The sequence below is a fragment of the Lagopus muta genome, chromosome 1 (genome assembly GCF_023343835.1).
Source record: "Lagopus muta isolate bLagMut1 chromosome 1, bLagMut1 primary, whole genome shotgun sequence".
NCBI lineage: Eukaryota > Metazoa > Chordata > Aves > Galliformes > Phasianidae > Lagopus > Lagopus muta.
The window spans coordinates 184,929,109-184,947,634 of NC_064433.1; the positions used below are offsets into that span (position 1 = coordinate 184,929,109).

Genomic DNA, 18,526 nt, shown 5'->3' on the forward strand with positions numbered 1-18,526 from the left:
GGTTCGGCCTCTTCTCCCAGGTAACTAGTGATAGGATTATAGTGAATTGCCTCAAGCTGTGCCATGGGAGATTCAGGTTGGATGTTAAGAAAAATTTCTTTTCAGAAACAGTGGTCAGGCACTACAACAGGCTGCCCAGGGAGGTGATGGAATCACTGACACTGGATGTTCAAGAAACGTTTAGATGTTGTACAGAGGGACATGGTTTAGTGGGAAATATTGGTGACAGATGGAGGTTGCACTGGCTGACCTTAGAGGTCTTTTCCAACCTATGATTCTATGATTTCAATTCTAGGAATAAACTAACCCTATTTCTGTCATCTCAATATGTAATTCATGTCTTAGTGAACAGGGGCCCCAACTCGGTTCTGGGTACCGCCTTGCTAATAAATTAACTCAGGTTAATTTATTAATGAACAATACACATTAACTCATCTTCCTGGAAGCCTATTTTCTAACAATCCCTTTCAGTTCTACAAATGCTGAATCCTGGGATTTTCAGAACAAAGCTAGAGCATTCAGACCAATATCCTATTGCTGAGCTTCATGCTAACTCAATAATGTAGGCCAACATTTTCAAATGGAGGGGCTTAAGACTGAAATTCATGTTCAACTGCCTAAATAACATCTCCCACACATGTTCAACTTCTATTAACACCTTCGCATATGTGAGTTCTTAAAATCTCTGGTAATTAGACAAGGTGTCCTCTTGACTTCTGACATTCAACTTTAATGTTTCTTTGACTATCATCTGTGCACAGTCGCAGCTCAGAGGCTACAGCACAAATAGAATAAAAATATTTTTCACTGCTTATGTTCAGACAAGATCCATTTGCATTTGTAATGTCGTCTGTTTTTCATAACGTTCAGTTTAGAAAGTTGTCATTTGATTAAACAGTTTGAATTTGTCAAAACATACATGTTAATCTTATGCTTTAATACCACGTTCACAAGTAAAAGCTTCAGCAAAATAAGACATACAAAGTCTGCTTAAACCACAGCAAGCCCACAGACTCAACATATTTAATTTTGGAACTGTTGACTAAAATTTTCTAATATTGCTTCTTCTAGTATCACAGCTGCACCGTTGCTCTCAACAGCTATCGAACACTTAAACAGCCAGCTTGTTAGCTCTGTTTTATCAGATGGTCTTCTATACTTCATGTTTCCTACACTTTTCTACAGGATATAGTAGAAGTGAAGTTTAATATCTTAAAAATAGTCACTCTGTCAATGCTACTGTCACCAAGGAAAAGCTACCACAGGCTGAGCATATCTTACCCTGTATTTCTGCCTTTACACAAGCATGCCTACACTGACGAGGACCATGTGCTACAGTACAGTACATGATGCAGAATGGCATCTCATTCCAGTCTGCTGAGTCCCATAAAAAATTACTCTCACCAACAACAAGCCAATGAAGCCAGTCTTATTTCTCACCTCTTCCTTCCTTCCATTGGATTTAAAACTACATTCACGGTCATGAGTGTTGTGATTCTGCTGAGATGACCTGAGCACCTTAGAACGATCAACAGGTAATATACCGTGTTGCAAAAAAGACCTTACAGAACTACCACTGCTTTTTAAATGGAGTCATTACACAGCTACTGAAAAGCAATGCCCATTATTTCACACCCACAGAATGATGAATGTAAGCAGATAATTAAATCATGTATTGCTGTACCCGGAATATTCGTATTTATAACTTTATCTTTCCTGTTAAGAAGACATGAATTTCTTGTTGTGAGTAGAAAATAATTATGCAAAAATCTCTATAAATGGAAAATGATATTAGAAACAAAACTCACCGGTCTCTTCATCTATGCTGAATCTCCCCAGTCCACTGCCATCCCTGATAGAATACTGGATCTCTCCATCCCTTCCAGAGTCCTCATCTCGAGCAACAACTTGCAAAACACTCGTACCAATACGGGAGTTTTCCTTTACAGATCCAATGACAGCAAAGTCAGGAAAATAGGGAGCGTAGAGATTTTCATTAACATCCACCACTTCCACTTCCACAAAAGAAACAGAAGAGAGAGAAACTGGGCGTCCCTTGTCCTTGGCGCGCACAGTCAGGTTGTAGAACTGCTGCTTTTCATAATCCAGCTCTTTGCTCAAACGGATAGCACCACTGGCTTTGTCTATCTCAAAACGCCCGTTGTAATCATTCACCAGTGAGTATCGGACCTGACCTCCCAAGCCGAGATCCGGATCGTGGGTTTCCAACCAAGCTATGACAGTGCCAACTGGCAGGTCCTCAAGCACCTTCACATTGTAACTGGATGGGATGAAGGCTGGAGAACAATCATTGACATCATCCAAAAACACCTTCAGAGGCACAACAGAAAACTGCTGATGGCCGCTCTCTGCTTTATCCCTAGCCTCAATTTTTAGGGTGTAATTTGCTTTTGTTTCCCGATCTAGTTGATCAGCCACATACACCACTCCCGTAGAACTGTTGATGGCAAACTGCTGGGTGTCTGTCAGAACTGAGTAAGTCACTTCCCCGTTGGACCCAAGGTCTTTGTCTCTGGCTTCTACTTGTATAATTTCTGTACTAATACCTGTACTTTCTAAAATGTTAACTGAGTAACTGTCTTGTAAAAAAATAGGCTTGTTATCATTTGCATCCCCTACAGTGACAGTCAACAGTCTCCACGCAGATTTCTGTGGGTTACCTAAATCATAAATTGTAATATTAAGGATATAGAGATCTGTTTTTTCACGGTCCAACGGCATAAGAACTTTTAGTACCCCTGTCTCTATGTCAATGTTGAAACGACTATCTGCATTACCATCAGAAATTGTATAAACTACCCTTCCATTAAAGCCTGAGTCTGCATCATAGGCTTTTATCCTCAGGATGGTGGCACCAACTGGCAGATCCTCGGAAACCATCACATCAGTTGGGAAGGTTTTGTCAAAATGCGGTGCCTGCCTGTTCACCGAATAATAATCGAGAAAACCGTCTTCTAAATTCAACTTCACGTTTGCTTTTGCCTTTTTGAGCAATTTTTCTGCCAGCCTTTGTGCAACTCTTGTCTCTCTACAGCTAAATGTCTTTGACGATACTTTCCCATGAACTACTGAAATATTAACAAACATAGCATCAGCAAAGTTCTCTCCATCAGTGGCTGTTATCTTAAGGCCAAAGTTGCTGTTCTTTATGCCAGAATTAATAAGAGATTTTTTAAGTTGCAGGACACCAGAATCAGGATTTAAATAAAAAATGCCAAGCTCATTTCCAGAGATTATTTTGTACTTTACGAGCTCTAACTCATCTATGTCTATAGCAGAAACAGCAGTAATGTGACCGCCGACAGGAAAGTCAGATGAAATCACTCCCTGGCATGCCACTTTTTCAAAGAGGGGCTTGTTATCATTGACGTTACCTATGTATATGGTAACATTCACTTCGCTTTCATGCCGGTAGGGAGAACCCCAGTCAGAAGCCCTCACTATGAACCTGTAGCTTTCTGGTGAGGACTCAAAATCCAGTTCTTCAGATGTGCTGATGACACCTGTAAACTGATTTATTATAAATGGCAGTGAGTTCAGACTAGCAATGCTGTATGTTATGTATCCATTTTCTCCCCTGTCTTTATCGACTGCTGAAACTGCCAAAACGCTAAACCCCACAGGGACACTTTCATTGACGAATGAGCTGTATGAAGGCTGCTGGAATTCCGGTGTGTGATCATTGGCATCTTCTAGCCTGATAGTAACGTGTGCTTTCAAGTCGTCACCTTTGTTGGTACACACTTCTAACTCATAGAGGTCCTTCTCAATGATTTTTAAAGAACGAGCAGTAGTAATGAGGCCTGTGATGGGATTGATCTTAAAATTCTCAGCACCCTCACCAGGAGATATTCTGTATTCCACACCCAGGGGCTCAGGCATCAGCTTAACGACTGCAACCACCACACCTGGAGGTGAAAATTCACTGATTGAAACATCATATGCTTCCTTTTCAAACTTCAAGGGGATAGTTTCTTTCTTGGGACTAGCAATGTGGACCAGTTTGACTGCAGAAAATTTCTGAGGAGACCCTTTGTCTTTTGCTTGGAGAGTCAGATTGTAACCATAAGGGAAGCTGTCCCAGTCAATAGGCTTTCTCTCTTTGATTTTGTACTCATTCATCCATTTGCCTTCTTTAATCAGAAAGAACTGCTCTAGCGGATCTCCAGCCACAATTGAAACAGATTCAATTTCTCCATTGGCTCCTTCATCTAGATCATCGATGTTAACAACTGCATAGGTAGGCTCCTTGTCTGATGGGAAGGGAATATGCGTTACTACACTTATTGTTGGAGCGTGTTCATTTATACGTTCAATGTGAACATAAAGCTTAGCTGTACTGCTTACACCGTTATTTCCATAAAGCTTCATCCCACGGTCCACAGCCAAAATCTCAAGATCGTACCTGTTTTTTTCATCATAGTTTAACCGGCCACTTAAGGAGATAACGCCACTTGTAGGATGTACTGAGAAGAGATCAACTTTGCTTTTGAAATAATAATAAAATTCGCCATTTGACCCAATATCCGCATCTGTTGCAGTCACCTGAGCAATGCTAGTCCTTAGTGGAGTGCTTTCTGCTATTGTGACAGAATAGGTGGTTGGTGAAAACAAAGGTCTTAAGTCATTCATATCCAAAACCTGGATGTTCACTTTCGTCCACGCTTCCAAGTCCTCTCCTCTGACAGACCCTTTCACTATCAATAAATAGTTGTCCTGGATTTCTCTGTTTAATATAGCAGAATTTCCACCTTTAGTCCTTATTCTCAGGAAGCAAAAGTCAGCAATGACAACTTCCTCTGCTTTAAAAAAGCCCTCATCATCACCAGACACTATCCTGTACTTGATATCCCAAGAAAGGTCGGACAAGGTAATGCCCATTCTCGTTTGACTGTTGACGTAGGTCCTGGCTGCCGAATTCTCGTACACAGTTGCATTGTAAGTGGAGTGTGTGAAGTGAAAGCCAAGCGGGGCGGCTCCGTGTGCTACCTGGAAGAGTGTGGCCAGGAGCTCGGCAAGCAGAAGGGCAAGGCAAGGCGGAGGGGGCCGAGTGCCTGACCAGCGGCCCATGTTTATCTCCATCACATCATCCTTTCACACTGTAACAGAGAGAGAAAAGGAAGGTGAGTGATCGAGAGGTAAAAACTGTACTGAAAAAAGAACTAGTTACCACAGATCTAACAAAACAGAAAGGGAGAACACTATATGCACACAAAAGCAACAATTTTTCATTATATTTTTTGTCTGTGTGTATGCATATATATGCATGCATACATACAAATATATATGTGTATATGTACACACTTTTTTAAGATAAAAAATCTCCATGGAATCCAACCACATCTGTATGTATATGTAGACAATACAAAAACCACAGTGGAAAAAGAATAAAATCAGACACACATTTGAATAAGTTCATATAAGATGATGAATCACATTCTGAAATTATTGTTTATATTTACCAATAGTTTCAATTAAATCTAAACTTGATTGCTTTTACAGCACATTGGAAGACTTCTTTTTAGTCCCAAACTTTGGAAAGAACAGGATTCTCATTGTCTATGTAGCACCGTGATAGTCAAGGCTATCAGGTTTTATATAGGAAGCTAAAGATCACATAATGAAATCTGAGAAATCAAGAAAAAGTAGTACATAAAAATAAGAGCCAACCACTACTGACACCTACAAAACTAACCAAAATCAAAATTAAGGAAGAACTATGGCTATTTAAATGTAATTGCATACACATATGCACATGCATACCCAGATACTGAGAACAGGCAAAACACAGTGAAGAAAATATAACTGCTCAACAAAGTTTCCAGGTAAATACTCGGGTCAATAACCATCACAGCCAGATAGCACATCAGAGTCCACTCTTGTCCACACATTAAGTCCACTCTTGCTTATGAACTACAAGGTATTTGTAATTACCATCACTACTATCTACCCAGTACATGTGGTAATGTGCAGTAAAAGAAGAAAGTGCAGAACAGTTTTCAACTGGTGAATGCTGAATGCATTCCATAAACGCTCCATTAGTTATTTATTCCAGCCTCATCCCAACCTAGGAAAAATGTTCTCCAATCTACTGCCTGTCCTGCTGCAAACAGGCTGCCCAAGGAGGCTGTGGATGCCCCATGCCTGGAGGCATTCAAGGCCAGGCTGGATGTGGCTCTGGGCAGCCTGGTCTGGTGGTTGGCGACCCTGCACATAGCAGGGGGGTTGGAACTAGGGGATCATTGTGGGTCTTTTCAACCCAGGCCATTCTATGAGTCTCTAACTTCCAGGCTATACAGAGATAGGGGAAGCAGAGACTGGCGGAGATTGCTGGAGGGTGCTGCAGAAGATCTGAGTGAGGTTTCCACTGATGGCTTTCCACTGAAAGAAAGGGAAAGGGGCCTGAGGAAATCTGTCAGATGCTTTAAGTGAGGCAGTGTGAAGAATAAGCTCCCTTGTTACAATGTACCTTCACTTGTGAAAATCACAGAAATCAATTGCAAAAGGCAATTATTAAAAGACCCACTGCACACATGCATGGTTCTCACTGCTATTTAAAAGCTGCTTGAAAATGCAGTTTTCTCCAAGCTAGAATACAGAGTGGAAAAGGATAGGAAAAGTTGTCAATAATGACGGGAGTTCATTTAAATTTCCAACATGATTTCAGCATCCCTTAGGAGATTAATAAATTGCAGGCAAGTTTTGGAATAAGAATTCATGTTAGTTATCACTTCCAATACAACTGAATGACTTTTGCATTTTTAAGTACTAATGACAATCAATTTATTGCACCAATGTTAAAACATTCACACAAAACACTTAACTTCCTGATCCCACAGTCTATATCCCATTTCTTAGCATATTAATCAGTTTGATAGCTTTCCCAAATGTTAGTCAAGGCACACATCTTTCAACACACTTATTTGCACATGCAGCTCCCCCTGACCTTGTTTCCTTTTTATTTTCTATTTTAATAACCACAAGTAAAGAACTCTTCATCAAGGAAATAAACATCAAAGTTCCTATCACCTCCTGGACTTGCACTCCCAGCTAACAAGGCAAAACCCTACAGAAGCACAAGTGGCGCTTCCCTGTCTGAATACACGCAGAGTGTAAATGACTGCAACTCAGCAGTTTCTCAGAAACAGGTCAGTTTGGGGTACAAAGAGGTATAGTATTCCATTTGTGTCTCATTCAGTGGTAAAGCTCTTCTGTCCACACCACAGCTCAGCCCAAGTTGGCTTCTTCTCTTCTCTCATAGCCATCAACATCAGGTTTCCAGATCCTTTGTAATCAGAAATCATCTGTCCTGAAAAATACCACAAGCAAAAGCAAACTGCCACAAATAACTCTATCTTCAGATACAGACTCTGCAGTGGCAGACAGGAACCAGAATAGACATTTACAAAGCTGTGCATTATGAGAAAGCTGTGCTTATTCCAGGCAATATAATGGGACAACCTTATGCTCATTGCATTTATCTATTTCTTTTTAGAGAAAGCCAGGGCCAAAACCTAATCTCAAATGCACAACTGTAAATCCACTTATGTCAGCAGTCTATAAGGTTTTAGTGGTTCAGTATAACCAAGATCCGGAAGCAGTAAGTTCCATGTAGAAACAACACAGGATACACACAGACCTATGTTTATGTGTATGTACACAGAGCGCGCGTGCTTGTGAATGTGTTTCAGTTCTGTACACATGTATGCAGAAACGGTTTGTATATTTTTAGGTATAATTTCAGGGTTGGCACTGGAAGAATTGGACTTTCCCATCAGGCAGCATTTTTAGAGTCTGATTTCCCTTCAGATGCAGTATGCAGTGTTGTAACAAGCTCCTCACTGAAGTTATTCATCTATCCATACATTTACATGGTCATCATTATTGTATTATTTGAAAGTCCCAACAGACAAGCTATTAAACTTTCACTTGGGCTACCCAAGAATGTTTTATTCATTTACTGAATTCCTTTCTTCTGGGGTATTTGTTTTTAAGAGCTCATAACACATACATACTTAACGCACAGGAAATGTAATGTGATAGGTTATAGAAACAAAGTACAAAGCAACCCACCGTAAATTAAGAGGCATTTCTTTAAAGGCACCTCTTGTCAAAAAAATGTTATGGTTTTGAGTGAAGAGAAAGACTGTGATTACTTGTGCTTGATTTTGAAACGTTTGGGCAGGAGCTACTAAAAAAAAAAAAAGACTCCCAACAGTGCAGAAAGAAACAGCTTTTTTTTTTTTACAAGAACAGAGACTAAAACACAAAACTTTCTAAATACCCAAGGAGGCAACAAGATGACATACAGTACGAGTCCAGCAACCTTCTGCTCCAGGTCACATTCAATTCTCTGGTCTTGAAGTGGAAAGAAAGGAATGGGGACATAGAAGCTGTGGTTTCATTTTTAATCTTGTTAATAACAAGATTAAAATCTAACAGAGTGACAGAGAACTATGACTTCAAGTTTAGTTCTCCACTCAGCTGCTTGTCCTTCGCCTCTTGAACAAAGAATAACTATATAACTCAGACCTTGCAGGGTAGCTCCAAGATCTGTGGGTGGACGGTGCTCCTTAGAGGAACTATGAGAGGTATGAGACTCAATCCTTCTTTTTCATCTTGGCTCTGGCAATCTGCAGCCTACCAGACTGGGAAGAACAACTTCAGTCCCAAGAACTGCCAAGACTCCCACACACCAGAACTGTGGGTCTAATCTAATGTGCAGATGCAAAACAAGTGCTGTATGATCCTCCTTTTGGTTCCCTCTCCCAAGACTAATTCCTCCAATCCCAAAGATCTCCATACTGAAAAATACATATAAGAGAAAACAATATATGTACTCTTGGGTAAACTATGACAATACTGAACAAGTGCCAAAAAGACGTTTAGAAAACATGAAGAATACAGCAGGTAAACTTCTTCAGCAGACAGAAGGAATAAGCTTTTAGCAATACACAGTTGGGAAAAGAAAAATATTTGCCTATCCCTTTACTTATCCCCCCTATCCAAATATATCCTATAGGAGTATTTGCAGCTGACCATTAGATAAATTATAGAATCATAGAATGGTTTGGGTTGGAAAGGACCCTTAAGATCAAATCATGTAGTTCCAACCCCCCTGCTATAGGAAGGGACACCTCCCTCTAGAACAGGTTGCTCAAAGCTCCATCCAGCCTGGCCTTGAATGCTTCCAGGGAGGGGGCATCCACAACCTCACTGGGCAACCTGTTCCAGGGTCTCACCACCCACACAGTTTAAGAATTTCTTCCTAATATCTAATCTACATCTATCCTCTTCCAGTTTAAAACCATTTTCCCTCATCCTGTCGCTATGTGCCCTTACAAGAAGTCCCTCCCCAGTCCTGTAGGCCCCCTTCAGATACTGGAAGACTACTATAAGGTCCCCCTAGAGCCTTCTCTTCTTCAGGCTGAAGAGCCCCAGCTCTCTCAGCTTGTCCACACAGGAGAGGTGCTCCAGCCCTCTGATCATCTTCATGGCCCCCCTCTGGACCTGCTCCAACAGCTCCCCATCCTTCCTGTGTTGGGGGCTCCAGAACTGGGTGCAGTACACCTGGTGGGGTCTCATGAGAGCAGAGTAAAGGGGTAGAATCTTCTCCCTCTAATGTCAATGATTTATGGGCTGTTTCGGCCTGGTTCCATGACCAGCAGGGTGGAGGGATCCGCAGATCCACGCCTCTGGAAAAGGGAAACAGGGGACCCCAAAATAATTGAAAACAGCGGCAACGATCTGAGGTGAAACAAACTAATTTACTAAATATAATATCAGCAAAATATAATGACAGAGAGAGAGTGTATGTCTGAAAGGTGGACAGGCCTCACTGCAACGCCGAGGTGAGAAATGCAGTCCAGTTGAGTGATGGAAAAGCAGACGGCGAAGAGCCGGCGGAGAGATGCAGGTGAAGAAGAGCAGGCGAAGAAGAGAGCATCAGGTGACCCTGCCAGGAGTTCTGTCTCCTCGCTGACCACAAAGCCCCCTGGGGAAATGTAGCTCTTCTTCTCCTCTGGACAGGCACCCGGAACTTTAGCATAGCACTCAAACCCCCAGTGCATTACATGATGTTATGGTATGGAATACTGATAACCAAAAATCATAAAACCATGACACTCAACCTGCTGGTCACGCATTACTAGAAAGATATGGTTGGCCTTCTGAGCTGCACGTGCAAATGAACTTAGAGAATGTTGGCATCCAATACAATACAAATATTTGAAGAATTTCTACAGGTCCTTTTAAAGAGAAGAGAAAAGAAACCAATTTCACAGAATCACAGAATCTTAAGAGTTGGAAGGGGCCTTTAAAGATCAACTGGGCCAACTCCTCTGCAACGAACAGGGACATCCAGAATTCGCCCTTGGTGAAGATACGCTGGTTTTCCTATATCACCTCCCTGTTGTTTTTTGTACTTCACCTCCCAACTTCACCACAGACTCACTGAAGCTCTTATCTAAAAGGCCTTCTGGACAGCAGTATGATGCAAGGAGAAAGAAAAACAGCTTTTTAACTCGAGAAGACAATTTTATGAGAATCAAGGTATTTATGAACCTTGGTCCAAGAAGGAAAAGAAGAACATGAAAACAAGGTTTGGTCTTGACCGAAATTTTTTATCATTATTTTTATTATTCCTGTAGAATTTGTGAAAGTCAGGATGTCTCATCAAACAGAACAGATGTGGTGAGTTCAAGGCGCAGAAAATACTACAAAACTGGGAAATACAAGCTCCTTCTCAGGAAGGGTGTCGTAATTCTCATTCAAACAATAGCGTTGTGGTTTCGTGATTTTTTGTCGTCAGTATTCCACATCAGAACATCATGTGGACCAGTGGCAGTTAATGAGCTCTGGTTCCGTTTACGTCCTTTTGTGGACTTTGAGCGTTCTGTTGGGAGGGGAGGGGCGGCATTCCCGGAGGACCTGGCGGGCAGAGGCAGTGGGCGGAGCTGCGGACAGGGCCCGGAGCGCCCGCCTCAGTCGTCTCAGCGGGCCGCGGAGAAAGCGTGCGCTTTCCCTCGCACTATCGTGGTTTGACTCATTTTTTGATGCTCTTGTCTCTCTCGTTTTGTTTGATTTAGTTGGATTCATTAAATTACCCTTCCTCCTCAGATCGTTGCCACTGTGTTTTCTCTTTGTTAAAAAGTATCGGCGAGCTCCCTGCCCTTCCCCCTCTCCCGGAGCGGCCGGGTCGCGGCGAACCATTCGTACCCGTTTGTTGTTTTTTTTTCTCTTCTTCCCGGGGCCTCCGACCCCTGTCACAGACTTCTATCTAAGAATAACTCCGTGACAAATAGCTATTTACATTCTATTAAATAAGCAGCTTTACGGAAAGAAGGTATATTTGAAAATATGAAGAACTTTTTTTAGAAAGCAGGAAAACATCACTTGCAAATGACATCGAAATAGTAGGTTGCAAAATGATGCAACTGCAACAGGAACAGGAGGTTTTGTTGGAAGTGACCTCAGTCTTCCAAGTAATTCCTTCCTTTCACTCAAACAACATCAGCATCGGCAGTAGCCTTCTTTTACAACTTACAGTATAGTCATGCAAGAAACTGCTTTGCATTTGTTACCTATTTAAGTCCTACATCAAGCTGCAACACTGATAGGAAAAACTGATTTTCACCAAGTCAACATCTTGCAGACAGGAGATGGGACCCATGTACATCACTGCCTTCTCCTGGGAAGAACCTCTTCCATAGTTCAGAACTACAGAAAACTCCTCAAAGCTCATAGAAACCCATATTTAAGGCATGTAAAAAACAGAGTGTGAAGAAAGGATGTCTGTCTGCCAATGTACTTTACACACCGCCTAGAGATAGCCATGGATTTTATACTCTGTACTCAATATGCAGGCACTATTTTTGGCATTCTGTTAAATGAGAACACTGTGAAAAAAATAGCATTTAAATGACACTTTCTCTAGTCAGACACCTAAACTGTACCCAAATGTACTCCAGCATAATTTACCCAGCTAGGAAAGGCTTAGAATTTACTGACCAGGGAAAGAAATTAGAATCTACAATAAGAACTGAGAGTTAGTGCCATATGGAAATGAATTAGAAATGCACGTTCAACTCTAGGCAAGAGGGAAAAACCACTCAACTGACACTGATAGTAGATTTATGCCAGAGAATATATTCACAGGGCTACCAGCTCTCTGATGAGTACAAATATATGATTTTCCATATAGATTATTGTATCACGATGTGTTTATTCCAAAAAGAGAAGATAAAGAGAAACCAACCATTCCTGCAGAGTAACCCTTTGCAACAGACAGAGCAATAAATCCCAGTCTTCCTTAGAGCTGCAAATCCTCCTGCTGCCAGCATATAATTCTGCACGGGAGAAAGGCCACTCAGCATCATGCAGCAAGTGTAATTCCAGGCTGTCCCTAGGAAGTGAAGATTTAGCCACTGAGCCTTATGTTACGAATAACTTTGGCTTGTTAGCATTTGCTGGGGATTTTTCCATGCAACACCAAATTTGCTCAGTATCAGTATCAATACTTCCACTTGCAAGCAGGAGCGAGTGTTGTCTGTCTCCTCGGGGAGCTGCTGCAAAGCATCTTTGAAACTCTCCCTCCCCCCAAGGGATGAAACATGGCTTGGAGAAAGGGCAGTGGGGGAGAGGGGAGGAATAATTTGCCGCCATGTGAGATTTGTCAAAAGGGAATTCCAGGGAGCAATCTTACAAGGGATTTGAGCTTGTCCCTTGGTGGTCTGTCCCAGAGGAAACAAAGACCAATACCCAATTTTTATGTTTTATCTCCAATCCCCCCAGCTTTAGGGCAGTTTCAAAATCAGCAAGCTATCTTCATCTGGGCTGCATGCTTCTCCATGACACACACTCAGATATGCAACTTTTAGCTTGTTCAGCTTTTCTGAAAGGAGCAGTTGGCTCATGCACTCTCAGCATTTGTCCCTGCAAGCAGCAGGCTGAGACAGGTAGCAGAACCACACTGCACCATGCAGCACCTCCACTCAGTGCTAAAACTGAGGCTTCAGCGACATTCAGACAAAGGGACTCAACTGGGCTCCTTATTATAAAGCAAATAAACCATAAATAATGCATCAGCTCCAATCCACCAAGAGCTGTAGCACAGCGCTGATGCAAAAGTGCCTCTTCCGAAGATGAAAAAACATCTCCCACCCTTCTCACATAAGGTTCATTCCCACCCAGGGGAGGTGGAACATGCCGTGAACATCATTCCACGGCAGTTCTCTTTCAGATCCAGTTCTGCCCTGCTGCGCTCTGCAGCTGCTCTGCTCTCTGTTTGGGATCCTGCACATGCTCCTCATGACAGCTTGTATGGTCTTGTATACGCTATTTGGCTGCAGTTTATAGTAAGAAAGAAATCTGTGAGATTTCCAACTACTGTTTTCCAGGGCCATAATAGGTATGTAGGTATAAGGACTACAGTAGTTGTTACTCTCAAACGGAAAAAGTACCTATCTTCCTCAGCCTCTCTGCATTGTTGAGGCCAAGCAGCTCAAACGGTTCAAATCTTTATATAAGGGCAAGAGCCAGCTACTAGAAAAGGAGATGAATATACAAAAGTTCTTCCAGTTGACAGCTGGGCATATAAAGAAACACAATATAAAACGGAGAGCACAGAAAAAGATAACAACATTGCAAGACAAAATAATGGCACTCCAGTGAGGGTTATACAAAAAGCTCTGTGAAATATGGAGGATGGAATTCGATGATCTTTAAGGGCCCCTTCCCTAAACTCAAATGATTCTAATCTATTCTCAGATCCAATATTGTGAACAATTTCTACTCAGAAAAAGCAGTCAGGCTCTGGAACAGGCTAAACAAGGAGGTGGTGCCTTCACTGTTCTTGAACATGTTTGAAAAAGTTCAAAAGTCTTTCCCAAACTTAGTGATTCTATATCCCTAAGATAATATGAGGAGAAATGGTTTCAAAATAAAGGAGAGGAGATTTTGATTGAAATAAGGAATAAATTTTTTCACACTAAGGATAGTGAGCCACAGGCACAGAGAAGTGGCAGATGCCCCGTCCCTACAGACATTCCATTTAATAAGTATAGTATTGTAAGCAAGATAGCACACTGTAACACAATATAATCAGAATTGAAGCTAATAAATCAAATATAATGAGAGAGAGAATGTCCGAAAGGTGGATAGGCCCCACCACAACGCTGAGGTGAGATGCGCAGTCCAGTTGAGCAACAGGCAGAAGGGAGCAGCGCCCACAACGAAGAGCAGGCGAAAAAGAGCACATCAGGTGACCTCACCAGGAGTTAAACCTCCTCTCCCTGACTGCAAGGTCCCCTAGGGAATGTAGTTCTTCTTCTCTTCTTGGCAGGTACACAGGACTTGAGCATTAACAGTTAAACTCCCAGTGCCCCACATGATGTTATGATATGGAATACCGAAAGACAAAAATCAAAAAACAATGACACCAATTCGAATGATCCACTGATTGTAACAGTTCAGAAAAAGAAGAATGGCAGGCAGGAAAGAGATGCATAATAGATAAACAAAAAAACAAACAAAAAAAAAGGATAAAGTTATGGATTAAAGGAAAAAAATAAATTTCATACTTAAGCCTAGAGACAAAAAAAAACAAGTACAGAGTCTAGCACCTTGAAAAGAATAACTGCAAGTAACATACAGATTAGAAAATGACATGCACAAATCGTGCAGAACTGTGCATAAGAAAGTCCTCACAGAGAGGACGACAGAGCACTGCAACTCCTGCCAAGGGAGGCTGTGGAGTCTCCTTGTCTGGAGACGCCCAAGACCTGCCTGGACGCCAACCTGTGCAACCTGGTCTACGGAGCCTGCTTTGGCAAAAAGGTTGGACTCGATCGTCTCGAGAGGTCCCTTCCAGCCCCTACAATTCTGTGATTCTGCATCAGGGAGAACACTGTGCTGCCAAGGAGGAGAAGGCAAATACGGACACTGCTGCGGGAGGTGTCAAAGCAAACGTTCAAATCTCTCGGTCTGTACTGTCATCTATTCTTTTATTTTCTTTCCTATGTAGAAATAAAGGAAATTAATCCAACATTCATTGCTGTTGGAGTGAAGGGCTCAAAAGGATGGGAGAGAAGCACCGGACCTCTGCTTACGTCTGTTTACGAGGGTGGACAGTGGGGACAAGGGGAAATGGTTTCAAAATAAGACAGCAGAGGTTCAGGTTACATAGTAGGAGGAAGTTTTTCACACAGACTGGAACCAGTTGCCCAAGGAGGCCATGGATGCCCCATGCCTGCAGGCATTCAAGGCCAGGCGGGATGTGGTTCTGGGCTGCCCGGTGGATTGAAACTAGGGGATCACTGTGGGCCTTCTCAACCCAGGCCGCTCTATGATTCGGTGATTCTATGAACTCGTGCGCTCATGAAAATTACGGAGTGCAGACGGATTGCAAAAAGGGGAGGTGGAACAGGGAGGTGGGATTTGGGTGTAGGGTCCCCAGCCCCGAGCTGGGTGCACGGCCACACCCGCACCGGGGAAAGGCATTGTGACATCACAGGCGGGGCATGACATCAGTCTTGATCAAGTCACGCTGGCGGCCTCCCCCAGCTCAGACACTTGGAGCACTCGCTCCGTCCTGGTGGTCGCTGCTGGAGCTCTGCTCTGGGTGACAGCCACTTGTGTGTTGAGAGCGGTCCTTGGGAGAGAGCAGGATGAAGCTCAGCCTGACTCTCTTCCTCACCTTACTTGCTTTCATCTCTCCAATTCCTGACACGTCCAGCTGCCTCAGCTGGGTCGGGAATTGGGACAAAAAGCTGCCCCATCCCGAGGAGCAGCATCCCTTAGACACCGAGTGCCAGCCCTCCAGCTGGCTCTCCTGGCTTGGTCTAAACACCTGCCCCACCAAGATCGAGGATGGCAACAAAAGGAACGTCCTTCACCAGGAGCACGGACCTACGGACACCAAGAGCCAGCCCTCCAACTGGCTCTGCTGGTATTGCCAAAACATCTGCTCCAACCAGATGAAGGACGGGAACAAAAGGCAGGTCGTTCACGAGAAGCAGAGCCCGGTTGACATCAAGGCCCAGCCCTCCAGCTGGCTCTGCTGGTTCGGCCTAACCACCTGCCCCACAAAGATTGCGGATGGGAAGAAAGACCAGGTTCTTCCCGAGGAGCAGAGCCTGTTTGAGTCCAAGAGCCAGCCCTCCAACTGGCTCTGCTGGTTTGGACTAACATCCTGCTCCACCAAGACCGAGGACGGGAAGAAAGACCAGGTCCTTCCCGAGGAGCAGAGCCTGTTTGAGTCCAAGAGCCAGCCCTCCAACTGGCTCTGCAGGCTTGGACTAACATCTTGCTCCACCAACACAGAGCATGGGAAAACAGAACAGGTCCTTCATGAGGAGCAGCGTCTTGTTAAGTCCAAGAGCCAGCTCTCCAACTGGCTCTGCTGGTTTGGACTAACATCCTGCTCCACCAAGATCGAGGACAGCAAGAAAGACCAGGTCCTTCCCAAGGAGCAGAGCCTGTTTGAGTCCAAGAGCCAGCCCTCCAACTGGCTCTGCAGGCTTGGACTGACATCTTGCTCCCCCAAGACCGAGGACGGGAAGAAGAACAAGGTCTTTCGTGAGGAGCAGAGCCCCGTTGAGACCAAGGGCCAGCCCTCCAACTTTCTCTGCTGGATTGGACTAAACACCTGTCCTCAGAATGGAGAGAAAAAAGTCGTGCATCCTGAGAAGAGCCTGCCCGTTAATGCTGAGCGCCGTGCCTCCCACTGGCCCTTCTGGATTGGCCTTTCTCCACACCCCAGATGGGTCCCGAACACGGCCAGCCAGTCTGTTGAGCCAGAGGGCCCAAAGCAGCAGTCCCCGCACACCGAGCAAGACGCCTTCAGCGTGCCTGACATCCTCAACAACTTCAAGGACTTAATAACGCCAGCCCTGATAATCTGCGTCATTCTGGATTTATGGGGAAACTGCTATCTGTTCCGGCTGCTGTGGGTTGCCTACCAGCTCTGGAGAGATTTCTGAAGACATCAGGCACACGTAAGCGCTCGGGATTCATACTGCACAGAACGGACTGAGGGTAGGAAGCAGGGAACCGCAAAGGTCTGGTCTGTGAGGGCTTCCAAGCAAAGCAGACCTCCAGAGGTCCATCAGCTCTCCCCAGACACTTGCCCGGCCGTAGGGCTGACAGCCAGCCCAGACTCCCATGCCAAACGGGGCCTGCCGGAGGTGCCCTGAGCCCCACGGGCTGCCCCGAGCTGTCCTGGGACGCTGGAAAAGCCGCGCAAGAATCAGAGCCCTGCAGGGCGATGCTCTGCAAAACGAGCCTGCATCCCTTTCTCTGCGCTCATGCCCTGTCATTTCCAGGGAACGGAACAAACGGCCTCAGCTTCAGAACGCGAACAGAGTGATTTCCACAAGGCGCTTCTGTCCATCTGGCAGCCTGTGGGTCAAATGGTGACCAAAGGTGGCGCTGAAGGCACCTGCGATGACAACAACATCTTCCACTGGGTGGACACCAACCTCCCCCAGATCATCACCTCCATTTTCCATCAGTCATCAAATAAATAACATCATCATTTCCACAGCCTGTGTCATTGTGGTGGCAGTGCGTCCGGGACAGTGGCAGCACTAAAGGCATTGGTGCAGGACAGCGCTGCTGTTCGGGGACTGGGGGCATGTTCCTAGGCAGGAGGAAGGGCGGTGGGCCAGGGATAAAAGAGGCATCGGTGGCTGTGAAGTGTCCGGAGACAGCCATGCCCCAGGGGAGAGAGCACATGTTGAGCGGGAACCTACCTCCCAGTGGGGTCATGCAGCGTCCCCCAGAGTGCACGGGGAGGTCCCGGGAGTCTCCAGCACGCTGGGAAGCATGCAGAGCACACTGGGAATCCTCAGCTGGGCCACTTCTGCCAGGATCCCGTGCGCATCACCTTCACAGAAGAGGCTCGCACCAAGGGAGCCTTCCCAGAAAGGGAAAACGGCAGCAAAGCACCACAGCAAGATCTGCTGGGGAAGGGAGGGAGGCCCTGCGGCACGGCGGCTCAGACTCCCTGGTCCGTTTCGTCCCTCTGCTTATTACTGCTGACTGGTAGCTCAGGCCGGCAGCCATGAAGGCGCTGAGAGAAGCCTGTGGGCTGTCAAACGGGACTTTGGGGCACTGGCGCGCTGTCACGGCTCCAGCCCGGTGCTGTGACTAATGGGGTGGAGGGACAAACGAAGCCACGAGCCAGGAAAGGGGCAAGAGAGGGGGTGAAAAGGTCGGGAGATGGGCCTAACAACAAAACAACGGCAACGAGCTAAGGGAGAAAACAATGATTTTCTGAGTACACTAATTTTCTGAGTATACCAGCGGGATGCAAGATGAAGAAAACAGACGAGGTTTTCCAAAAGCAAGCGCAGAGTCTTGCACCTCGGAAGGAACAGCCGCAAGTATCAGTACAGGCTGGGACCCGACCTGCTGGAGAGGAGCTCTGCGGTGAGGAACCGGGGGCTCCAGGTGGACAACAGGCTGGCCATGAGCCAGCAGGGTGCCCTGGTGGCCAAGAAGGCCA

At 44.8% G+C, this 18,526-nt stretch overlaps 1 protein-coding gene across 12 annotated transcripts in view; it reads right to left on the reverse strand.

Moving 5' to 3' along the window:
• FAT3 (FAT atypical cadherin 3) overlaps positions 1–18,526 on the reverse strand; it is a 479,929-nt gene that overhangs the window by 355,573 nt on the left and 105,830 nt on the right. For all 12 annotated transcript variants that reach the window (XR_007377791.1, XM_048949082.1, XM_048949052.1 and 9 more), the window contains one exon: positions 1,809–5,120. Coding sequence is in view for 11 of the 12 variants with exons in the window: in XM_048949082.1 (XP_048805039.1) it covers positions 1,809–5,103 (3,295 nt within the window). In the remaining variant the exon portion in view is untranslated. The remainder of the gene's footprint in view (positions 1–1,808; positions 5,121–18,526) is intronic.